General features: G+C 44.3%; 2 protein-coding genes across 4 annotated transcripts in view; both read left to right on the top strand.

The window, feature by feature from the left end:
• Positions 1-6,431, top strand: part of CCNY (cyclin Y) — a 97,380-nt gene extending 90,949 nt beyond the window's left edge. For all 3 annotated transcript variants that reach the window (XM_064162574.1, XM_064162576.1, XM_064162575.1), the window contains one exon: positions 3,617-6,431. In XM_064162574.1, the coding sequence (XP_064018644.1) occupies positions 3,617-3,733 (117 nt within the window). In that variant the 3' untranslated portion in view covers positions 3,734-6,431. The remainder of the gene's footprint in view (positions 1-3,616) is intronic.
• A 12,851-nt stretch (positions 6,432-19,282) lies between these two features.
• GJD4 (gap junction protein delta 4) lies at positions 19,283-22,830 on the top strand. Its single transcript, XM_064162948.1, has 2 exons — positions 19,283-19,427; positions 21,625-22,830. Exons 1-2 carry the CDS (start codon positions 19,364-19,366, stop codon positions 22,818-22,820), a joined length of 1,260 nt encoding a protein of 419 aa, XP_064019018.1. The 5' UTR covers positions 19,283-19,363; the 3' UTR covers positions 22,821-22,830.
• The last annotated feature ends 1,919 nt before the right edge of the window (positions 22,831-24,749 follow it).

The following is a 24,749-nucleotide window of genomic DNA, read 5'->3' as shown; positions in this document are numbered from 1 at the left end:
TAGGAAGCTACTGTGAACACCCAGAGAATGCTGGAAAGTCCTCTGGACTAAACAGATTTTTTTTTTAATAGAATATTTTTAAAATCAATCCATATTATGAAAAATATTCCCATGCTGGGGATGCTTTATGCTGCTGTCTGATGCTGTCTGTAAAGCAGCCCTGTTATACTCTTTAGGGAAGTACACTCTTTCACTCAGTCTGGAGAAGAGAAGCCTCCAAGGTGACCTTATTGTGGCCTTTCTGTATCTCAAGGGGGCCTATAAAAAAACTGGGAAGGGACTTTGAAGCTATCAGGTATTGACAGGACTGGGGGAATGGAGCAAAGCTGGAGGTGGGGAGGTTCAGACTGGACATGAGGAGGAAGTTGTTCAGCATGAGAACGGTGAGAGGCTGGAATGGGTTGCCTAGGGAAGTGGTTGAGGCCCCATCCCTGGAGATGTTTAAGGCCAGGCTGGCTGAGGCTGTGGGCAGCCTGCTCTAGGGGAGGGTGTCCCTGCCCATGGCAGGGAAGTTGGAACTAGATGATCCTTGTGGTCCCTTCCAACTCTGATTCTGTGAAGAGAATGAGGATCTGCTGCAAAACCAACTTGGTCTACCAGCTCCTTGCTTCTCTCCTGTGGCCAAAAGGAAGGGAATAGGATGGGAACTGCCTTGCTCCCTGGCAGTAGTTGGTTGTCATTAGTATGTCCTTGAAACTTGTTGACAGCATAATTTATAGCCTAGTTCGTTGAGCACAGTTATTAGGTTGCCAGGAGTTGTAAAAATGCTTTTGCAGCACTTTTCTGGGTCTCTTGTGTGCTGATCAGCCCTGAGGTTTCTTTTTGAAACAGTTACCTGGATCCTGCAGTGGATGTAGTACCACACAGGCTGTGAGATTTCTGACAGCATGGGAACAGCTGCAGTCTGTGATGGAAGGCAGCAGACTTACAGCAAGTGGAAGGATTTGCCTTGTCTGATAAACTGAAAAGCCCTTCACAGTCCTAAGATTTACAACCACTTACTGGTATTTGAGATCATGGAAGCTCTTGCACAGAGTAGTTATATTATAACACATTTTTGCTGTTGCCTGTTCAAGCTATTTTGTGTATCTAAAGCAGGAGCATTTGATCTGTGCTGCTATTTCTGCAAATAGCATGAGATTAGCATGCAAAAACATCCCCAAGAATACCAAGGACAAGTCTAGTAAATACTGTTCCACATCAAATGGAAATGCTGGACAAGGTCCATTGACTTAGAGGTGTTTGAAGAGGTTACAATAGCTGTTAAAAGTAACATTGCTTTCTGGAGCATCTGCAGTGGATGTTTTCCCTTATTTAATGTCCCTATAATTAACATTTAAGGAGCAACCTTGTCTTTTAAATAACCAAATTAAAGTAAGTATTTTTTTTAACCTTCACCAGCCTTGGGTCTCCAAGTGTCCTGGATTTGTTATACCAATCCACCTTGTAGCCAGAAACCATTTTGATGATCCTGCTTTTTTCACCCTTTGTATGAAACCACACAAGTTAAAAATGGCAGATAACCTTTCATTAGCTCATCCAGTCTGTCCATGTGCCAGTGCTCTTTGTTCCAGCCAGCATATGCTGTAGTGTGTCTTCTCCTGCCTTTTAATTATGTCAATTGTCAGGGCTTCCTTTGCTTCTCTTGAGAACTGTTTTCTACTCTTGAGCTTTTTTCTGCCAAGAAGGTTGTTGGGTTTCCAACCTTAATCCACAAATTTGTAATTTCCTACTCTTGCACCTGGTTATTCTCACATGTACTGAGGCAAAATATGAGTCAGGTTCTGCTCTCTGGGGTAACATCACAAAATGTGCCTACCCTGTTCCTGCTTGTGATCTTAGCTCTGTGCTTGTTTCAGGCTGGATTTTGTGAGCGCTTTTGTCAGTGCCCTCCCAATTTAACTGACTCTGTGTTGTCTCAGCTTTTTATTGTTAGGATAGTGCTTGAGCACACAGTTTAAACCCTTTGAACTATGTGCTGTATTTGCTTGACCCTGAAGAGGTGCAGTCACATAGATCAAACAGATAAAAAAGATGAGGAGAAAAATACCTAAGTCGTAGGTGGAGAAATGTCTTTATGTCCCTCCAGCTTCCCATTGTCGCAGGGATTGGTTGCAGTTCTGTGTCTTCTGTATGTTCAGAACCCTCTTAGTCAAGAAGCAAAGGGTGAGCAGAACTCCCCTGCTTTTTTGTCAGGAGTAACCTGATTGCTGTTGATGTCATTGTTGGAGATACTGAACAGCACAGCACCCCTGAGGAGTACCACTTGTCTCCATCTCTCCATCGAGCTGTTGACCACTGCCCTTTTGGATGCAATCGGCCAACCAATTTGTTGTGTGCTGGGAAATGTGCCCACCAAATCCACATCTCTTCAACCCAGAGAGCAGGCTGTTGTGAGGGGCTGTGGCAAGGGCTTTACAGAAGTATGCATTTCTCTGGCTGATTACAGATATTGCAGTCAAATCCAACAAAATTTCACTTGACTGAGCAGCACTCCTGTTTTTAGGAATGTTTTCATTTCCTATGAGAAACCACTTCTTGTGACTGTCAAGAATTGGTTTCTTTTAATAGCAATAAAAGCAACAGAAAGATCAGATGACAGAAAAGTGTTTATCAACTCTTTGGGTTTATTTTAACTGAAGAACCACAATAAATATTTACAGCTTTCTGCTTTTGTCTTGTTTTCCCATATGTTCCAAATAGGCACCAAATGTTAGTTATGGTAAATTCTTTGCAAATTAAGATATAAGCTTGCTTTAAACAGCAGCCACTGGGTTTCTCATCCATACAATTAATCACTGGAGACTAGAGATGCCACATATGAAGTGCCAGTTCCAAGGGAAGACTCATCTGAGGGAGAGCAGGGTTAGACTGGATCTGAGGAAGAACGTCTTCAGTACAAGGGTGGTGAGACTCTGGAACAGGCTGCCCGGGGAGGTTGTGGCTGCCTCCTGCCTGGGGGTGTTCAAGGCCAGTTTGGATGAGGCCTTAAGCAGCTGAGTCTGGTTGTGCCATGGTCTAGCCTTGAGCTCCGTGGTAAAGGGTTGGACTTGATGATCTGTGAGGTCTCTTCCAACCCTGATGATACTGTGATACTGTGACTTGAGTCTAGGAGTCCCTGCCCATGGTGGGGAGGTTGGAGCAGAGGATCTCTGAGTTCCATTCCAACCTAAGCCCTCGTGTGGTGGTTCTATACATGAGTTACCATCCAGCAGTGGGTAAGCACTGCCAGCTACTTGGGTGAGATTTGTGATGGTTAATCTGTAAAGGGGAGCTTGGAATCTGCTCACTGAGGCCTTCCCAAGCAGTTGTGTTTCATTTAAGGTATCACAGTATCACCAAGGTTGGAAGAGACCTAATAGATCATCAAGTCCAACCCTTTACCACAGAGCTCAAGGCTAGACCATGACACCAAGTGCCACGTCCAGTCCTGCCTCGAACAGCTCCAGGGACGGTGAACAGATTGAGAATCGTGGGGAGAAGCTTTTCACGTCTGTTGCTTAATGCAGTGACCTTCTGTAACCCTACCTCTACGGAGAGATCTGCATTTAGTTTTGTTTGAGCTGTCTGGCTGTGGTCAGTGCAGCTGAGATGTTTCCATTCTCTTCTCTTGCAGGCCATTTCCCGCTTGTGTGAAGATAAGTATAAGGACTTCAGGAAAGCCGCAAAGAAGCGGTCCGTCAGCGCTGACAACCTGACTGTGGTTAGGTGGTGCCCTGCTATTATCTCCTAACAGAGGAGACTGGAATATTCCTACAGATGTACTGTTTCATCCATCCATATATTTTTTTGGGGTGGGCTGGGGGGTGAGAAGATAAAGGAAAAAATAAAAAGACTTTTTGTTGGGTTTTTTTGGTTTTTAAATCTGTCGAGCTGCCTTTACAGTGCCTCCCCATTGTGTAGCACACGAGCAAAATACCTGGCGGGAGGAGACGTGGAGGAACCCCTGTTTGGCAGAGAAGATGGGCAACAGCTGGTGGGTTTTTTTCTCCTCTCACTTTGGCTAACTGCTTTACCCTTTTTATGAGGAAACAGCAAAATAGGTGCTTGAAAGAAGAAAGAAACAAACAAAATGAAGCAGAGCAGAAAAAAGATTTAAGAACTGTGCCATTTTCTAATATGCTGTACTCCTGAAGAGAAGTGACAGCATGAAAATAAACCATGTAGTGAGATGACTGTGCACTAGAGGAATGAAGTTGGGAGAGTCCATCTTAAAGGTTTCTCTTAATGTCTTTTTTTATTTTATGTTGGGGTTTTTTTTATGTTCCTTATTGCTGCTTCCCAGGATAAATTCTTCCCCTTGCACAGCAGCAAATACAAAGTCTGTATTTACCAGTAGCACAAGCCCCTGAATAAATAGCATTGGGTTTTTTCACTGCACTTTTCTCTGTAAGCTGTCCTACTAGCATTATTCTCCATAATTATTATGCATATGTTCTATTTCTTGTATGCCTTTTATTGTATTGCAAAAGAGAGAACTTGACCATAGTGCTGAACCAAAAGTGTGTACAGGGATCAGAAGATAATTTCATGATGTCTTTTATTTATGGTATACCTGGGTGCGTGTGCCTTCCTGAGTTCTTGGAATCATTTATTTTTCCTTACTAGAAAGATACAGTTATTGAAGAATTCAGAGGATGATGATGATGATGATAAGACTTGGGCCAAATCTCTGAAATTTGCAACAGATCTTAAGATCCTTTTTGCAGATTTTCATAGCATTAGAAGTTTAGCAGAATTAATTTTGACAGAGGGTTTTTTTGGGTGTTGTTTTGTTTTGCCTTTTTTCCCCTGACTAGTTCATTCCTTCACCTCCAGGTCCATTGTTGCAAGCAATAGCCTCCATTTTTATATGTTTACCTAAAGCAAAAGTGAGTCTGTTTGTATAAAATAAAAAAGACTTTAAAAAAAAATAGTTCCAGTGAGAAGGCCTGTAGAAAATCTGAACAAGGCACTTGTCACAAGCAGATTTGATTTGGAAGCTAAAATACAGACCCTGGTGTTGTTCAGCTTAGGTGCTTATAGAAATTAAAAGTAACCGAACTGTGAACATCATTTGCAGCTCTGATTATTCAGCTCTTCTGTTGTCATCAGGTCCCTCTTACTGTGGCTGTTGCCCCTTGGGATTTGTGAGAACCTTTTGTAGAAGATAACTTACCAATAGCAGCATCTTTGCTTTATAATTCCCCAGTGTGGCTTTATTCTCCCCCATTTTTCTGCACAGTTTAGAAAGATACAGCTGCAAACTCTCAGTTCCCTGAAATCCTTTCTTTGTGACTATCACTGAAGTGAATGGCAACAGAGGTCCCTGATTTATGCACTACTGTGGTGGACCATAAAGATTCCATATTTGTTTTATTAAGCCCTATGGGCTTGTAGCAAACCTAGGGGCCCAGAGATGCACACTTGACTTCCAGTGCAATGCTAACCAGATGCCTCAGGATGGTGAGGCAATGACAGGACTGAAATTGTGATGCCAAATAGTTTCCTGCTAACTTCCTGTTATTGGTTTGTGTAGTTTGAGACATGAAGGTTTTATCCATAAATTCTCCTGATGTCCCTTGGGCCTTTAAAATAATCTAACTCTCCTCAATTCTCATTGTGCCAATGCATCAGAACTGTGAGTATCCAAGTCCATTTTCCCCTTAAACATGGAATGTAAGGCAAGTGTTTATAGTAACAAGACAAATGCAAATCACAGCATTTGGAACCTCTTTACAGACAGTATCAAAAGGACCATTTTCAGAGCATTTGGAATTCATCCTTTACAGGCATCAATTTAGGCTTTAAAACAGGTAAAGTATTTTGATTTACCAACCACTTTGCTAAACTGATTTCCATTTAACTTGGTATCAGGAATATTGCTTTAATCCATTTCTGGGTGAGAAGAGATACGAACTTTGGATTCTGTAAAGATCTCAATGCATCTGCTATAATTTTTTGGTGAAGTTTATTAAACTACTTTAAAGATTGTATAGTCTATTTATTGTATGTATGTACATACAGTCTGATATTTTAAAAAGTGGATTCCGTAAAACCTGGCTCAGTCTTGTTTAGACTATTGAATATCGTTTTAGCCTTGTGCACTGGACTCTACCTCTGTATAGGAGAATTTTCCAGATTCTTAATTAGTACTGATTCTGTGATTAACTTGGTTATGTTTCTTGCACTAAGAATTAAAAAAAAAAAAAATCTGCTCTAAGTGTGGATTTTTTTTTTCCTTTAGTTTGAGTTTTGCTGTATGAATCCTCTACAGAGGATGTTTCCTTTCCTCATGGTTATAGAATAATTCTTTGCTTCCGTTTTTTTCTTCCTTCTGATTTGTTCCAGGGTTGCCAAAAATACAGTACCTATCAGTAAATCTTCAGTGAGTGTCTTTTGTTTGCAAGGTATTCTATGCCATATGATTAAAACCAAATTGTTATTTAGGATTACGTTGTGTTCAGTGGAGTTTTTCTTTGAAACGTTGCTGTACGGAAAATGCCATCGCAAGGTTCGAGAACCCACCTGGGTGTGAGAAGGGAGGAGAACCAAACGGTGCTTTAAATAAGAGCACAGGTACATTGTGGTTTACATTTCAGGACCTGCTGTAAATGTTTGCTGGATGAAGGTTTTCCTTACTGCTTTGGTCACCGGCTCAGAAACAAAAAGGTGTAGGAGCTGTAATAAACCTGTCCCTTCAAGCATCCTTGTCTTAAAGAATTATTTCTGTACAAGGACAATTAAGGGACTGGAACATCTGTCTGATGAGAAAAGGATGTGAGACCTGGGCTGTTTAATCAGGAGAAGAGAAGTCTGAGAGGAGATCTTGTTGATGTTTATAAATGCCTGAAGGGTGGGTGTCAAGAAGAAGGGACCAGGCTCTTTTCAGTGGTGTCCTGTGACAAAACAAGGCACAGTGGATGCAAACTAGAACACAGGAAGTTCCACCTCAACGTGAAGAAAAACTTCATTACTGTAAGAGTGTCAGAGCCCTGGAACAGGCTGCCCAGAGAGATTGTGGAGTCTCCTTCTCTGGAGACTTTCAAGACCTGTCTGGAATCATTCCTGTGTGATCTGCTTTTGGTGATGGTGCTCTGGCAGGGCAGTTGGACACGATGATCTTCAAAGGTTCTTTACACCCTCTCTGATTCTGTATGTTTGAGCCAGTGACTCACTCATTTGGTCATGTATGCATTAGTAATTGGCTGTCTTGTTAGAGATTTTATCCATGCATCCCTCTGCAGACAGAGATGTTTCCTCAGCTCCTTTCCATCTGCAGAGTTGTTCCTATGTCGTTTGTTCTTTATATTGGATTTTTTTTTGTCAGTGATATATTGTCATTCTGACAAGCACTGTTCCTTGGAGCTGTGCCTGCTGGAGACACCTGATAAAAGTGTGAAAAGAAGGAAAAAAACAAATCACTTTTCCCACCTTCACCTTCTATGCCCTCTACCAGTCTTTCAAATGAGACATTTTCTGTTGCTAAGAACATAAAATCCTGTCCCCTAGCAGGGTGATGGAATTGTGGGGAGGATATATATCTCTCTCTATATATATATAGGGGGGTGGGGGGGAGGAGAGGGGGATAGAGATCAGCATATATGAGTTAATTTCCCTTAGCTTATTTAACTTAGTTTATCACATGAATGAAAAACATGAAGAACTGTTGACCTTTATCAAGTCTTAGCTCAGCCTTTGGGTTTTTCTGACACCCCTTTCTCCACTTCTGAGCTTTCCTAATGCCAGAAGCCTTAGATACAACCTGAACATTTAGAAGTAGCCAAAAACCTCACAGGAAAAGGTGATAGTGCCTCAGTAGCAGATACCAAAGTGACTTCTGGTAGTGTTGGCTGTTTATAAAAGTAGCAGTATATGGGAGGGGATAGAGGAACTGAAAGGAGAGAACCATAGGGAGACAAAAAAAAACCCAGAACCAACCACCAAAGCTATTAACAGGTGAAGCAACAAATTATTTAGGGTTATCCTTTGTGGGTAACAGACTGCATTTTCCAATGGCATGTTTGAGCTGCTAGCTGAAGTGCTTTGCACATCCACTGCAGCCTCGTATTGCTCTCTGCCTCTGTGGTTTTCATAAGGACTTCACTCAACCTAGTTTTTAGCACTTTCCTCACTTTTTCAAATGCATTTCTGAAATCAGAAATTTTTGTTGTTGTTGTTGTTTTTTAACTCAAGTTGACAGCTGTAGAAAACCTCTGCTGTGGAGTGCCCACTTGGTGTCTCTGCCAGGATCTGAGAAAACAACTCAAACACCAGCAGGACCTAGATGTATGCAGGAATGTTAGTGTCTGCAGTCAAAGTGTGGTGAGTGTTCCCCTGCTCTTTCTGGCTTTTCAGCTGAATTACTTAAGGAAACCACAGAACTGGTGAGCGTTTGAGTTGCATAAACTGTACCTGAAGGTAGTGACAGAGCATACATCTGCCTACCACTGGCAGGAGAAAACCCTTTAGAAAAGGAAGCAATTCTTAGAGAAAAGTTGTTGAGCATAAGGAAGCCAAAAGTGATAGCAAACATACTGGTGGGGCTAAAAAGCATTGTTTCCTAAGGTATGTGAACCTGCTTTTCTGGATCCTTGTAAGTGAACCCACAGAAAGTGCTCGAGGAGTCCCAGAAATGCCATTTGGAAATGGCTGAATGTGTTGGCATGAGGCTGCTTATCTTGCTTGAGATGGCTCAGGAGGCTCTTCCCATGAAAGGAAGAAGCAGTAGGATGGTAGACTGAAGCAAGGTAAATGACAGAGCAGCATAAATAGAGTGCACTTCTTGTGTTCCTTCTGATGGAATTCGATGTGAAAAACAAAACCTGAGGGGTTTCATACCCTTTACACCTTGTATAATGTGTTTCAGGATTACTGGTGGAGACTCAGCTGTTACAACTAGAGATACTCTTTGGCGATGGCATGAGAAGCAAACTTCTTGGCTTGGTGACAAGTGACGATACAGAACGTTGCTGAATGTTAGGAATTGGAAGGGACTTTGAAAGATCATTGAGTCCTCATCCTTTATCTTGGCTTGGCCTCTGTTTCCCATAGGAGTTACCCAGAATCTCCATAAAGAATCTGTAAAGCTCACTGAGGGAGGCACTGGACAGAATCTTCTGTGAAGATGTCAATGTTCTCAGATGGAGAACAGCACATAACAGCAAAATGGCAATGGCATTTGGGAAGTGCCATTTCACAAGGTACTTACATCATTTACTCCATCTTCTTACATAATGAAGTTTCAGATCTTTTCTCCTTGCCATCTCTGACAAATGGGTGCTGTGCTAACTCCTGCAGGAAAACTCTGAAGCTAGAAAATGCTTGAACTAGCACTGCTGTCCATTTTGAATTCCCTAAGAGTGAAGCACCTCCTTAAAAGGCAGATGAAGACTTAACACCCGTGACATGAGTGCTTTACTAACCAGGCATTATAGTAAGGCAGCTCCTTCACTTCAGAGATGCTGCAGCACTCTTGTCTGGAGCTAATTCTTCTCTTGTCTGTAGGTCTTCTTGCTTCACTGCCTCTGGGTTTTTATGCCCCTTTATTTTAGACATTAGTGCAAATTATTCTCCATGGAAACAACATCTTGGGAACTGAGAGCTGTGATACACTCCCTGCCTTTTCTTTGAACACAGATCATCCTGTGACCACGGACTTCTTTCTTTCTGTGGGGAAAAAAATGGCAAAAATAATGGGAGTAGATCTGCTAGAAGGGTTGTGAGGCATAATTATGTGTGCATAGTTTTAAAATAAGAGAGGAAATCAGGGCAGAAATTTATACATGTATCTTTTGTGATAATACCAATGAGTAGCATGAGGTGAGGAGCTTTAGGGGTAATTGTCTCCCTGTAGTGGGACAGGCTGTGCAGGTTGTATTATCATGAATCCTGGGAGGAGGAAGACCAAGTTGTACAGAGCAAAATGGAACAGAAACAACACATAAAATACACCAAATAATCTCGACTACTTGTGCATTAGAGTTTCAGGACTAGCTTGGTGTTGATGCATAATCCAGCAGTGCTTGGAAGGCTGTGGTGGTCACCTTGCTTAATTGCATCCTGTTCCCTTTGTGGTCTTAACATAAAAGTTCATCTTAGATCTTAGCACGCTTTAGGAAGTACTAGGATCAGATCAAGAATATTTGAAGGTAGTCTTTACCAAAAAGCAAAGCAGAACAGTCTAAGAGCTCCTGTTAAAAACAAAAGCTGTGGATCATGATCTGATAGTTCTGTGGGGCTTCACCAGTGTGAACACCATGTGAAGAGAGGGGTAAAGTGAGGCTCCTGCTTGTGGCACCTTCCAGTATACCTACCAGTGAAGTCACAGGTTGGGAGAATGAGAATTGCAGACACCCCACACACCTTCCACCTCCCAACCTTCCCCAGCTAACCCCAAGTCCATTGTTGTAGTTAGAGTAATTCTGCATGAGCACTACCAGAGCTGTGACCAGAGATGGAAAATGATCTTCCCACTTTTTGACGTGGTTGCTCTGTATAAAAGTGAAAATATTTGGTCTGACAGCTGTGTACAGAGAGATACTAGGTTACAGTTGGAATTGGTTGGTCTTTGCCAACCAGGTGATTCTATGATTCTGTTTTAAATACCCAAACCACCACCAGCATTTGCAATGTTAGACACTTGACTTATTTGTGACTGCCAACGTGTATGTTCCTTAGATTCTGCTGTAGGAAAGGGTCCAGGACTTGAATTTGTACTTCAGTGATGCTTTATGGGGCACCAATTCTAAGTCTGTCTTCTAAAGCTAGAGGAATGATTTGTGTCACCTAGGAAAATCGTTGGGTAAACCTTTATACTTTTGAACATTGTCAGGTAAAGTGATCTTCCAGATCTGCTTGGGTTTGAGGCTTTGGATCAATGATTTCCTCTGCTGACCAGAAAGAAATGTCATGAAGCATAAAGCAACAGTATTGACTTCATCTAGAGAAACTGTGGCTGTGTCACCCTGACACTGAGCTCCAGTGAACAAAGGACTGGCCTGATTCTCCTGCTTCTCTATTTAGTAATGAATCAACTTCTGAATCTCAGGGAAAGCATCTTCAGTGTTCCTGACCTGTAAGACATCTAGACCATGAAATTATTGCTGTTCTGTGCTGACCTCTTGTTACAGTACATCAGAGAGGCCTTTTCTGTTCTGCTCTGTTTGCTGGCATGTTGCAGGACAAATTGTTCTGCTCCTTAAAGCATGCAGGTTGCTAGCATTAGCTCGACCTGCATGCTTAGATACCTGATGCCCAGCTGGGACATTTGCTCTTTAACTTTTTCAGTTAAAAAAACCCTTCTTCTGCACAAGAGACCAGGGCAAGAAACCAGCTCTGGAATGTCTCTGAAATCCATAGATTGCAAACAGGTATCAGCTTCTATTGCCAATAGTTATCAGCTTCTATGTTTTCCATTTCAGGGGCATCGTTTGTTTGTAATGCATTTTCAAACTTGAGCTGAATTTGCCTTGGCAATTTCAATATGCAAACGTTTCTTTTTGGTATTAATTGCATTAGGTAAGGAATTTCTGTGGCAGTTGCTACTAGAAAAAAGCAATTACTTTAAATGTCACTTGAACCTGTTGTTTGCCCACCCTCCTTCCCCTGAGGAATGCATTTGTCTGGATTCTTTGACTTACTAAGAATAGGTAAATCCCATGATATAAGATTGCAGGCTTTGGCACTTTGCCCTTCATATTGTAACATGAACAATGGACTTTTTACAACTTACAGGATAAACTGAAAGCTTCAGAGGGTTGAGAGAAAGAGGAAGAGAGGAAAACTGGAACTGATCTCTTCAGCAGACTCTGGCATGCCCGTCATGAGATGGACACAGAGCTACTGGAGCAAGTCCAGAGGAGGCCACAAAGATGATCCAAGGGCTGGAGCATCTCTGTTATGAGGATAGGTTGAGGGAGCTGGGGATGTTCAGCCTGGAGAAGGCTATTGGGAGACCCTAGAGCTGCCTTCCAATACCTGAAGGGATCCTACAGGAAAGCTAGAGGGAAAAAAAAGAAGAAAACTACATTTCTCTTTTCAGGCCTCCTTTTTCATGCCTGTGTTAGTTTAGCCTTTTCTTGGCTTGGTTTGAATGACCATGTAGTTACAGTTCATCTTTGCCTAGTGAAAGAAGCAGCAGTGTCAGTGTTCAATAACAGACAACTGCCACAAAATACAAGAAGGTGTAAAGAACTCTTATTTTAATTCTGCAGTGGCTGCCTGTATGTTAAGTCTAAGATGACAGATTTATTTACTGGCATCCAGAGCCAGCACAATGACTGCTTTTGTTGTGCCTGCTGCAAACAGGGATTTATTTGCTCTCCACAAACCTAGCAGTGTTCATACTGAGAAGTGATAGCATGTCAGCACTAAATCTAAAGCACAGTCAGCCAAAGATATTCTTGCTATCCTCTCTTCCTTTTGAAATCTATGTCCCAGTTACTTAGGACATGATCCCAGCCCCCCGTGCTTGTCTGACTATGGCTGGGTTTGGACTCACCTGGGTGAAGAATTCAGCCTCTCAGTAGTGCTAGGTGTTGGGCACTAGTGAAATGTGCAAACACCATCATCATAAAGCTTCACTGTAAAATACAGGATCTTAAAACCCTCCAGAGCCTCAGATTCGCATTTGCACTGTGCAGGGCAGATTGCAGTGATCATGTCATGTGCTTGTGTAGCTACCTACTGCAGTGGGACTTAAGCATCTATTAATAATGTGCCTTTGAAAATCCCATGGCCTCCCTTTGTATTTTTACTACTTAGTAATGTTAAATACCTTGGAAGAAATCAGCCCTGGGCTTCTAAATGAGCCTATACTTCCCATTGCTTAATTTCCCCTCAGATCAGCCCTGAAATGTTTCAAGTTCTCAGCTGAATAGCTAAAACCAGTCTGAAGGAAAACTGCATCTTCCATTTGTCGTCCTCCTAGAAGCAAGTTCCCTTTAGGAAGAGGACCCTTCTGAACCTTCAATACTTGTTGTAAGGGGGTCTGTTTGAGGCAAAGTCTAAATCCTTCAGAACCTGCAGTAAAACACAGGGTTTTTTAGATTGACTGAATTAGCAGAGGAGAAGGGAGACAAGGTGTGTATGGCAAGGCACTATGGGCACCAGGCTAAAGAGCAGGGTGAGAGAGCTGGTGTAGAAGTTACCAAGTTGGAGTCCAGTCAATACGAGCAGAGACGTTGAGTTGAACTCACTGCTCTGGTTGTTCTTCAAATGGTTTCACTGCAGAGGCAGTTATCACAGAACCACACAAACATCCAGGTTGGAAAAGCCTCTCAGGATCACCAAGTCCAACCTATGACCCTACTCCACAAGGGACACCTTAAACCATATCCCCAGGCACCACATTCAAACAACCCTTAAACACATCCAGGGTGGGTGACTCCACCACCTCCCTGGGCAGCTCATTCCAGTGCCTGACCACTCTCCATGAAAAAAATTTCCAGTGTCCAATCTAAACCTCCTCAGCCTCAGCTTGAGGCCATTCCCCCTTGTTCTGTCTGCAATTACCTGTGAGAAGAGACCGGCAGCAGCCAGCTATGTATGTCTAAGCACCTTCCTGGGAGCAGAAGGTGTGTAGACAAAACAGGGAGGAGGAGGAACATGTTCTTTGGAAGTTTCCTAAAAGACCTGCAGAGTGCCACTTCTGGGGACCAGGGAGCTTAAGATTGGGCAGTGGGGAGTAGGAACACGTTGCTTAAGCTCTCCTGTGAATAATTCATGATGGAAAGTATTCACCACCCCTGCATCAGTGTGTGTAGGCTCCATAGCCCTAATTCTGGAGTTATTTTTTATGTGGTTTTTTTTTAGTGGAGTTATGAAGTTATTTTTTATGGAGTTATGTTTTTAGTCTGGAGAAGAGAAGACCGAGAGGGGATTTTAGAAATGTTTTATCAACATCTGAGGATGGGGGGGGACAGGCTCTGCTCACTGCTCCCTGGGACAGGACAGGGAGCAATGGATGGAAGCTGCAGCACAGGAGGTTCCACCGCAACACAAGGGGGAACTTCTTTACTGTAAGGGTCCCAGAGCAGTGGCACAGTGTCCCAGAGCAGTGGCACAGGCTCCCCAGAGAGGTTGTGGAGTCTCCTTCTCTGGAGACTTTCAAGGCCTGTCTGGATGTGTTCTTCTGTGACCTGAGCTAGATTGTATGGTCCTGCTCTGGCAGGGAGGTTGGACTCGATGATCTCTGTGGGTCCCTTCCAACACCTAACGTCCTGTGATATTTCTACAGCTACACAATGGCTGCTTAGGGAAGAGAGTCTACTTCTGAACGTATTCCCCTGCAGTGGTATCCGAGAGGCAGCTGCAGAGAAGTCCCAGGGAATGCAAAGCCTGCAGCACTGCATGGAGCAAGGGCTCTCCACGCTGTGCTGGCTTCTGTACTATCTCTGTGCTGTAGAAGGCTTTTCTATGTGCCATGGGATTGCTTGGAGGATTGTCTTACATGTTTATGTGCAGGCATCTGCACTATGTATACCTTAAAATGAACGTTGGCTCTGGGTAGCTTTCCCTGATACTCACTTACTGTCGTCCCCCATGGCTAGCTTGTTTTCCTTCTCTCACCCTTCTGCTCTATTTAACACATTTGAAAGGTAAGGGCATCAAAATGAATTGCCTTTTAATGTTTATTGTCCCTTCTGAGTGATGGGCTTTGGTTTTGGTTTCCCCACCCCGGATTTAAGGGTCACCATCTAAAGAGCCAGATTGACTACAAGATTTGTCACTAATAGGTCCTTTCTTTTTTTGTTAACTAGAAAAATTCTAAAGAGGTTCTAAAATTAGACTTTAAAATATTAGATATGCACCTGTAGGTTTTGTTTATTGTCCATTCTGAGTGATGGGCTTTGGTTTTGGTTTCCCCATCCTGGATTTAAGGGTCACCATCTAAAGAGCCAGATTGACTACAAGATTTGTCACTAATAGGTCCTTTTTTTTTCTTTTGTTAACTAGAAAAATTCTAAAGAGGTTCTAAAATTAGACTTTAAAATATTAGATATGCATCTGTAGGTTTTGTTTCCTAATTATCTGCCAAAGAGCCTGACAGAAAGGCCAAATCCCCTTCTGTGTCAGGGGAATCTGCGTTGTCTTAACCTTAATTAAATGGGTAGAGGGAAGCTTCTTTATGGCCAGGTGCTGTGTAGAATGCAATCTCCTGCAGTAACTCCCACTTCACTGCATTTACCTGTCATCAGTGTAGGTGCTGACTAGGTGAGACAGGGGTGGGATTTGCTGCCCCAAAGGAATGCCTCTAATTTCTGGGGTATTTTAGGGTATGAGGTAGACTGTGTCACCCTTTGAGTGACTGATTTGATCCTGGATTGAAAAACCCCAAAGTGGTTCCAAGCTAACTGTACCTCACCTCTGGATCTAGGTGAAGTGTCCTTGCTGGGCTTTGCACCAAGTAGCCCAGGTCTCAGCCTAGAGATGTGGCAGAGATGCACAGTGAGGAGCATTTCCAGCAGTTCAGAAAGCTTCAGTGAGCCACTCACAGTGACACCTGTGAATTTGTGCAGGATCAAGCCTTGCATCTCTGGTAAGGGGTTGGAAATATGGGCAGCAGTTGTGAATTTCAAAATAGACTTCATTCCATCTTCTTGTGTCTTGTTGCTGATCTCTAAAAGCTTTCCAGTGCCTTTTTGGCCCTCTCCTAAATTCAGATGTGATGATATAGAATCATAGAATGATTTAGGTTGGAAAGGACTTCAAAGCTCATTCAGTTCCAATCCCCTGCCATAGGCAGGGACATCTCCCACTAGAAGAGGTCACTCAAGGCATCATCCAACCTGGCCTTCAACACCTCCAGGGAGGGAGCAGCCACAACCTCCCTGGGCAACCTGTGCCAGTGTCTCACCACCCTCACTGGAAAGAACCCTTACCTAACATCCAGTTTAAATCCCCCCCTGCCAGTTTAAACTCCTCGTCCTGTCATTACAAGACCTTGTTGATAGTTCCTCTGCAGCTCTCCTGTAACCCCCTTCAGATACTGGAAGGCTACTCCAAGGTCTCCTGGAAGCCTTCTCCTCTCCAGGCCACAGAGCCCCAACTCTCATAGCCTGTCCTCCCAGCAGAGCTGCTGCAGCCCTCTGAGCATCTTTGCCGCCTCCTCTGGACTCGCTCTAACAGTTCCATGTCCTTTTCATGTTGGGGGCTCCAGAACTGCACACAGTACTGCAGGTGGAGTATAATGACCACCTCAGCCTGTGGCCCGAAGCTGGACTGATGGCAGAGGCTTGCAGAGCAGGTCCACAGCCTGTGGTTTTGTCCTTCTGCACACACGTTGGTGCTTCAAAGGCAGTTTTTGCCCCTGCTAGCCATGCCCTAATATTGGCTGTGTTTATGCTTTCTGCCTTTCCTTTGCCAAACTGCTTCAGGTTGTGGTCAAAGGAGGCCTCAAAGTGCAAATTTGGCTCTGAAGTGTTCTAGATTGCTTGAACAGTCTGGGTCTCTTCCAGTTTAACTTGGGAAGTGGTCACCCCACCAAAAGGCAAGTGTTGCACTGAATTAGGAGCTGTCTGGAAAAGCTTGAATTGAAAAGCCAAAGTTGTCTGGAAAAGCTGAAACAGGCTTTAGGCTTTCTGACATAAATCTAGCCCTAGGTTAGGCTTGCTGCTGAGTCTGAAAGGTGATGTTGCTTGTTTTCTAAGCAAATGGCTCCTCGTACCTCAGCACATCCATGCTGAGGGATTAGGTGTCGCCTGGTATAGTTCTGTAGGCACCAGTTCAGGGGCTTAAATCCCTAGCTGCTATCTTTTCATAAGTGGGAGAGGTCTCACAGCAGCAGAGAGCAGGAGTATTTCAACAGGCAGTATTGACAGGGACAATTTATAGTCTATTGTGTGGATGCAGCTGCTGAGCCTGCCACCATCTTGGCATTCCTGATGCTATTTTTGAGAAAGGATGTTTAACCAGGAATACCTTCATATCTCAGCATAATTTATATCTTGGCCATTTGCATCTCTTTTCTGTTCCCTTCCTTCGGCTTCCTCTCCTTCCCAAACTTCTCCTCCTACACCACACATCTCTGCAAAGGAAAAAAAAGAAGTGGGGAAATGAAGCTAAAATCATCATCACCACACACCATAAATAAAAGTTGGTAGCAGAAGAAATGGTTGGTTGGCAAATATTCTGAAACCAGGGAAACTCCTGTATTTACTACTGCAGTTATCAATCTCTCCATGCAGTTACTGCATAAAGAACTTGTAAGTGACACACTTTCAGGCTCCATTTGTGTGGTTACCTTAGGATGAGGCTCACTACAGACAGGCTGCCTGCTGTTTTCTGCCAAGGCACTGCATGCCCTGGAAGCAGAAAGCTGGGGGGCAAGTCTTTGCACAGTTGCCCCTGCCACTATGAAATGGTGAGTTTTATCACCTTCCAGGTAAGAGTGTTCAGTCATAAAGCTTAGCCTGCTTATAGTGACCGTAACTGGTGCAGTGCAGCACACGGTGCTGTGCCAACTCACCTTGCCTCCCCAGGCACAGAGTGCTGTGCTGAAGTACAGGGGCACGGTTGCAGTGAAAGCCTTGTGCCTGGACTGCTGTCAGCCCTCAGATGTCAGGATCACAGCATCACAGGACATTAGGGGTTGGAAGGGACCCAAAGAGATCATCCTCCCTGCCAGAGCAGGACCATACAATCTAGCTCAGGTCACAGAGGAACACATCCAGACAGACCTTGAAAGTCTCCAGAGAAGGAGACTCCACAATCTCTCTGGGGAGCCTGTTCCAGTGCTCTGTGGCCCTTACAGTCAAGAAGTCCCCCCTTGTGTTGAGGTGGAACCTCCTGTGCTGCAGCTTCCATCCATTGCTCCTTGTCCTACCCCAGGGAGCAAGTGAGCAGAGCCTGTTCCCCCTCCTGACCCTCAGCCCTCAGATATTGACAAACTTTTATAAAATCCCCTCTCAGTCTTCTCTTCTCCAGCCTAAGCCGCCCCAGGTCCCTCAGCCTCCTCATCAGACAGTGCTCCAGTCCCCTAATCATCTCCAGCAGATCCCTGGCCCTATTAAACTGAACTCAAGATGAGATCGAGTGAGATTAGGTCTCACCAGGGCAGAGCAGAGGGGGAGGAGAACCTCCCTTGATCTGCTGGACACACTCTTCTTAATGCACCCCAGGATCCCATTGGCCCTCTTGGCCCCAAGGGTACATTGCTGTGCCATGGATAACTTGTTATCCACCAGGACTCCAGGATGTCATGACATCACTTTTCCCTCTCGCTCTGTCACACACAGACTTTTTGTCCCCATTGCAGCAGAGGCTCAAAATGCCAGAGTTACATGCTCGAAGTAGTTTAACAAGGGGTAGAAAATGGTAGTAGATTATTTTCCCCAAGGGGATTTGGTACAGTAAGAGTGAGAAAAGAGAAGCTGAGAATCTTATTTCCACCCCTGTGTTTTTTTTTTCCTGGAGTACAGTGCAGTGAGACAGTGTCAAGGACACACTGTGCAATGGCACCTAGCAGTCAAGCAGCCCATGGGGTGTCCTGCTCCAAGGAGACAGCTCACTCCATCATTGCTGCAGTGGCTTGCTGGCACTTCAGAATGCTGGGCAAGCAGCCTCGGGATCTTCTGAGTGACATCCAGAGTACCAAGCAGTTCAGGCAGAAAGAACTGACATAAATTAAAAGGAAGTGACTTATGGCATCTTAGAAACCAGCCCCTGCCCTGGGGTTTGTTGTCGTTTTTAATGCTCCCCCTGTTTTTCATCATGCCTGCAGGGAGGCTCAGCCTGCTGGCTGGCTCAGCACACAGGAGAAAATATGGTGTGGCTGTGAGTGACAGGGCCATGATGTCCTGTCAGGGAGGCTGTGCTTTAGAAATAAATTTGCTCTGGGAAATTGGAATAGCTTCCAGTGAGCAGAGCTGGAGGTGCCTTTCAAACGTAGGGATGCTTGTCCTTCCTTCTGTTATCCATCTGCAGTTCTCATGGGGAGACAGAGGGGTGCCTGATAGTTTTTGGGCTGTGCTTTCCTGCCTCTCTCCCCTCTCCCTGTCTTTCACCACTGAAATATCTCAGCAATGCCAGGAGGCTGGTATGTCCCAGGAGGGTAAGAATAGTCTACAATGGCAGAGATGACTCCTGTCCTTGTTTGTCTGCTTGCAGTTTTGTGGACAGAGGATCCGCACAAGAGGTAGGAGCAGCTGGATCTGAGAAGCTGAAGCGTGTGCAGGAGGGAGATTTGTTTCAACATCCAAAACTACCAGGCCTGTTCAAATCCCCACAACAATGTGTTGCTGTGGTTGACCCTCACAAAGAATTCCTGTGTTTTGTTTATTTACTATGTAATTATTGACTCCCTGTCTAGGTCTAATCTCCCTTGGAAAAGCCAGCATTGTTAGGACACCAGGAGCTGGAAGTGTTGTGAACTGGCTCAGACATGGAGCGCTGGGACTCGCTGGGACTTCTGATTGTCACACTCAACTATAATGTGACTATTGTAGGTAAGTGCTTTAAAAGAGCTCTTTCCCATTCCTAAAGCCACCAGTGTGTCCTGCTGATGTCTGATGAATTTCGAGCTATGTCTCAGTGATCCTTACATTGAGAAGCAGTTATTTAGTCCACAGGATCATAGGATATTAGGGGTTAGAAGTGATCTCTGGAGATCTTTGGGTCCATACTGTGATAGGAGTGGTTAATGTACTTAATTTCCTTTTAAACAGATCCTTTCTCCCTCTCTGGTAGATATTTTCTGAACTTAATGTAAAAAGTTCTGGCAGGGTTTTAAAATTTGCCTCTTGTTGGTGATCAGGCTTCCAGTTAGCTCCAGTGGCTGCTGCAGGCACTGTGGTTAAGACCCTCAGAAGTAACATTTTGTTAATACTAAGTGAACAGTGGAATGTATGCAATAGATTAGTGATGAAAAAGATTTAAAGAAAGTAAAAAATCAACCCCCAAACCCACCTCTCTTTTACAGGAAGGAGTTTGTGGTTTATTACTGCCTTGGTGAATTAGCATTGATTTTCATTCTTTCTTTTTATAACTAAGGTCCACATGCATTTTCTCTGTCTGAAGGGGGCCTACAAGAAAGCTGGGGAGGGACTTTTTAGGCTGTCAGGTAGTGATAGGACTGGGGGGAACGGAACAAAGCTAGAAATGGGTAGAGTCAGACTGGATGTTAGGAAGAAGTTCTTCACTATGAGGGTGCTGAGAGCCTGGATTGGGTTGTCCAGGGATGTGGTGGAAGCCTCATTCCTGGAGGTGTTTAAGGCCAGGCTGGATGAGGCTTTAGACAACCTGCTCTAATGTGAGGTGTCCCTAACCATGGCAGAGGGGTTGGAACTAGATGATCCTTGTGGTCCCTTCCAACCCCCACTGATATGATTCTATGATTTAAAACACAAAATGCAGCTTTTTTTAATTTTCCTTCTCCTCAGCTAACAATGAGCTCAATGCTTCTTTTTTTCCCTACTCTGTTCTGGCTGTTGCTTTTTCATAGGCTACTTTGGGCAAAGTCTGAGCTACAGAAAAACTTTCAAGGGGCTTTCAAAGACCCTTTGCCTCTAGCTGTGGATGGTTGCTGCAGTTCGTGCTGTGCGTTGCAGGGAGTATCCAGCTAAACTCCAAGGGGGTCAGTTCTAGCCTGTTTAATCAAGACTGAGTCTCTAGGGAGGGTGTTGCATAGAGGGCTAATTGCTACAGTTTATGTCACACTAAACTGCTTCCTAAGGATCCATTGGTTTTTCTTAATCAGCACTCCCTGCTGTCCATGGTCTAATGAAGTCTTCATAGTGAAATAGCACATGGCATTTTGAGCTGGAGGGCTTGGCTGTGCAGCCATCCAATGAGACCTGGACATACTGGAGAGCTGGGCACAGGGGAATCTAATGCAGTTCAACAAGGATAGGTGCAGAGTCCTGCACCTGGGGAGGAATAGTAAACTGCACCAGTACAGGCTGGGAGGTGATCTGCTCGAGAGCAGCCCCATGGAGAGAGACGTGGGAGTGCTGGTGGATAATAAGCTGTCCATGAGACAGCAATGTGCCCTTGTAGCCAAGAGGGCCAATGGGATCCTGGGGTGTATTAAGAAGAGTGTTGGCAGGAAGCCAACAACACAGCAGAGCAGCTGCTGAAGTTGAGAAATCAAAGATAAAATGGAAAAGCCTCAGTTTATTTGTGGTCAGATAATATCATAGAATCACAGACTCCCAGAATGCGTTGGGTTGGAAGACAGCCTCGAAGGTCATCGTGTCCAACCCACCCTGCAGTGAGCAGGAACATCTTTAGGTTGTTCAGGACTCCATCAAGTTTGGCCTTGAACATCTCCAGGGATGAGCCCTTCAACACCTGCCGGAGTATTTCACTACCCACATTGCAAAGAACTTCCTCCTAACGTCCACCCTAGGTCTATCCTGCCCTAATTTGAATCCATTGCCCCTTGTCATATCACTGCATGCCCTTGTAAGCAGTCTCTCCCTGTATTGCTTGGCCAGGAGCAGCAGGTTTCTCTGGTGATGCCCCTTGTAGCTTACATATCCTCAACCTTTTTCCAAGCTAAAGAGAAGCTTTGAAGAGGGGAGGCTGTTTAAAAGAAGCTGTTTCTTCAAACGCCTGGTGTATAGAGAGATCACCTCTACTTTGTCTGCCTTCCTTTCCTTCTCAGTGCTCTGATTCTTTGTCTTACCTGTTCTTCTCCTGTAGGAAAGATCTGGCTGATGTTAATGCTCCTGCTGCGAATGGCAGTGGTAGTGCTGGCAGGCTATCCACTCTACCAAGACGAGCAGGAGCGCTTTGTCTGCAACACCCTGCAACCAGGCTGCTCCAACGTTTGCTATGACTTGTTCTCTCCTGTATCTCACTTCAGATTCTGGCTCGTTCAGACTGTGTCTATCCTGCTACCCTCTGCTGCGTTCAGTGTTTATGTGTTGCACAAGGCAGCGATGCACATAGTAAGAGTGCACTGTTTGGTGCATGGATGCAAAGGGAATAAGGGTTTGTCGCGCCCCGAAGACCTGAGGGAGCTCTGTAGAAGTGCTGTGGTCAATAGATCAGACTGTGGTGCACACAACCTAAGTGTACTTGATTTTTCTGGAGCGTACACCTTGCATCTCTTTTTTAGGACACTGCTTGAAGCTGCCTTTGCAGCTGTGCATTATTTTCTTTTGGGGTTTCTCGTTCCTGAGCGCTTTTCCTGCTACCATTCCCCTTGTACCAGCACAGTTGACTGTTACATTTCTCGGCCCACTGAGAAATCCATCATGATGATTTTCATCTGGGGGGTCAGTGGCCTATCCTTTCTGCTTAGCCTTGTTGATCTTGTCTCTGCTCTCCAGAGGATGACAGCAAGAAACCGAAAGAGTAAGCTGCTGGCAAACCTCCACGTGGAGGAAGAGTGCATTGTAAACCCTCCTTCAGTACAGCATGGAAGCTCTTCACCTCAAAATCAAGGCTGTCCAGTACCAAACAGCAGCCAGACTAGCGATGGCTCCTGCTCACCTTTCTCTGGAGAGGAAGAAGAGCCTGACCTTCATCCTGAAGTGTTGTCTCAGCAAACTCCCATAACTAACCTTACTAGCAACAAGCCCTTTATATCAGCAGGATCCTGTACATCAGAGGATCCTGCCATTAAGCACGATAGCACTGAAGAGCCCTTGTGTGCTGGTGGCCACCAAGTGACTACCTGCAGGCAAGTGAGAGCCAGATTTCAGCAGGACTCCATTAAAGATACAGCTTTGACTTTGAGACCTCAGGTCAAGTCTCACCTTGGAGTTTCTTCCTCTGCAGTTCAGAGCAAGCTCTTAGGATATTATCCTTCAGCTGAACTGCATAACCCTGATGCACAATCAAATTATAGCAGTACTAGTTGCTTGAGGTCAAAAAAGTCAGAATGGGTATAGAGCCCTGAATAAACACTACCTCATGATCCTGGCAGGACAAATCATTGCATCACTGAGGTGGTTTCAGGTAGTTTCATCTGGATGCCTTAGCTGTAGCTATGCTGCAGAAACACTCTCATATGCTGTGCTCCTCCACTTATGAGGAAGGAAAAGCCTTGGATAAGAGTTTGAAGGGTATTGTGCTAAGGGAGCTGTTGTTTGGAAAATGTAACATCTTCATATTTTTCTGAGTGTGACTTAAGCTGTAAGCTGTTGCTGATGTGACTGACCTGGTTGTCCAGGAGTAGGTGTGAACATTTGTTTACCCCAGCCTAGTTTTGTTGTAAAAGAATGAGCTTAGGAAAGTTGTGACTTCCAAGCACAGTTGTACGTTGTCTCCTGATAGAAGGTTGATTTGTCTCCTCATACTAAATTCTCAAAGCCCACTCAAAGAAAGAAGATTCAAGCAAGAAGAGTAGACAGTGACTAAAATAAAAGTACATATTTTGTAGCAAAGTGTGCAAAAAACTAACCAACCAAAACAACCCTGGACTTTACTGATGGAAGGTTATACCTATGCTAGTTAGCAAAGCTGTGGCAGTACCTTTCCCTAACCCTGATGTCAGCTGGCACAACCAGAGCATGTCTGCATTGTTCAACTCAAGTAACCTTCAAAACAAGGTGGCTGAATCCAGGTTAATTGTTAGGAATGGTCCTGTGCTCAGGAATTGCTCAGGAGATGACTAGGAGATGTAAGCCCCAGGGAATGCTCCAGCAGCTTGATAGAGCAGGGGACTGGGCTCCAGTGCCCATGCCCTGGCACTACTGACTGTGCACTGGTATAGATGTACTACTGACATGCCTACAAGGTGTTACATGGCTGAATCTGAAGTAGTCACACCGGGCTATTGATTTCAGTAGGGAGAATGAGTCACCAGACCCGTTTTAGGCATCTCTGAAGGTAAGATGAGTCACTGTTCTAGATGTACCTACTTCTCCCACAGCGTGATTAGCTCACACTTGGGCTTCAAGGAAATGGTTTCCACCTTGAAAGGAGGATGTAGTGGCAGCATCTATATCAAAGTGCTCACCTCTTTGTCTGACAGGCTTCTAATGCTAATCATCTGAAAATGTGTCTAAAGTGAATGAATCACCGAAGATTTCATTACTGCCATGCTTCGTGCTTTCCTTCAGAGCTAATTCTGTTGCATTTACATGAGCACAGGCCGGCACTGAGCACGACGGTGCGTGAGCTGAATTGTCTTCTCCCTCCGAGTCAGTGGAGTTTGGAGGTTGCATACACTTGCAGATCATCAGTGGGAATGAATGTGGAGGAGCATGTCCTCAGAGAAATGTGTTGGTGGTAGTGTCTTATAAAAGAGGTTCTTCAGAAGGGGGCAAGAGCTGGTATTTGTAGATAAGACTAGGAGCTGAAGTAGCTGCAGCACTGTTTAGATCTAGGCACAGATCTAGGCTTGGTCTAGTTTCGGTGGTGACTTAGTGGCTGGCTCCTCTGTGCAGGACATCAAGGGATAACACCTTTCACACTCCTGCTGTGAGTGCAGAAGTCTTGAAGACACTTTGGCTTGTGACATCTGTGTATTGGTTTTCCCATACGTGAGGTAAATCCTAGCACTCAATTATCTCTCATCTTCTGCATCCTCCCCAAAATTAAGTAGCTCAGTTACAGATGGGCAGCATTTTGGGTTGGGAGGGAGAATTTGCTTCTGCCAGCAAAGTACTTTGAGACTTTGAGGTATACTACAGAGGGTTTTAATTACTATCTTCTAAGTAAGGTTTTCCTCTCTATTAGCTGTGTTTGTTTCTTTTATCATGTGTGCTCATTGTATGATTTGTCATTTCCAAGGTAGGAGCAGCATTAATTATTAAACTTACAAGAGGCAGAAAAACATAAAATATTTAAACTTCTCGTCCTCCAGAGCCTCTTTA

Source organism: Pogoniulus pusillus, chromosome 23, assembly GCF_015220805.1.
Source record: "Pogoniulus pusillus isolate bPogPus1 chromosome 23, bPogPus1.pri, whole genome shotgun sequence".
NCBI lineage: Eukaryota > Metazoa > Chordata > Aves > Piciformes > Lybiidae > Pogoniulus > Pogoniulus pusillus.
The sequence above is the reverse complement of the archived record's forward strand: the minus strand, read 5'-3'. Positions and strand labels throughout refer to the sequence as shown.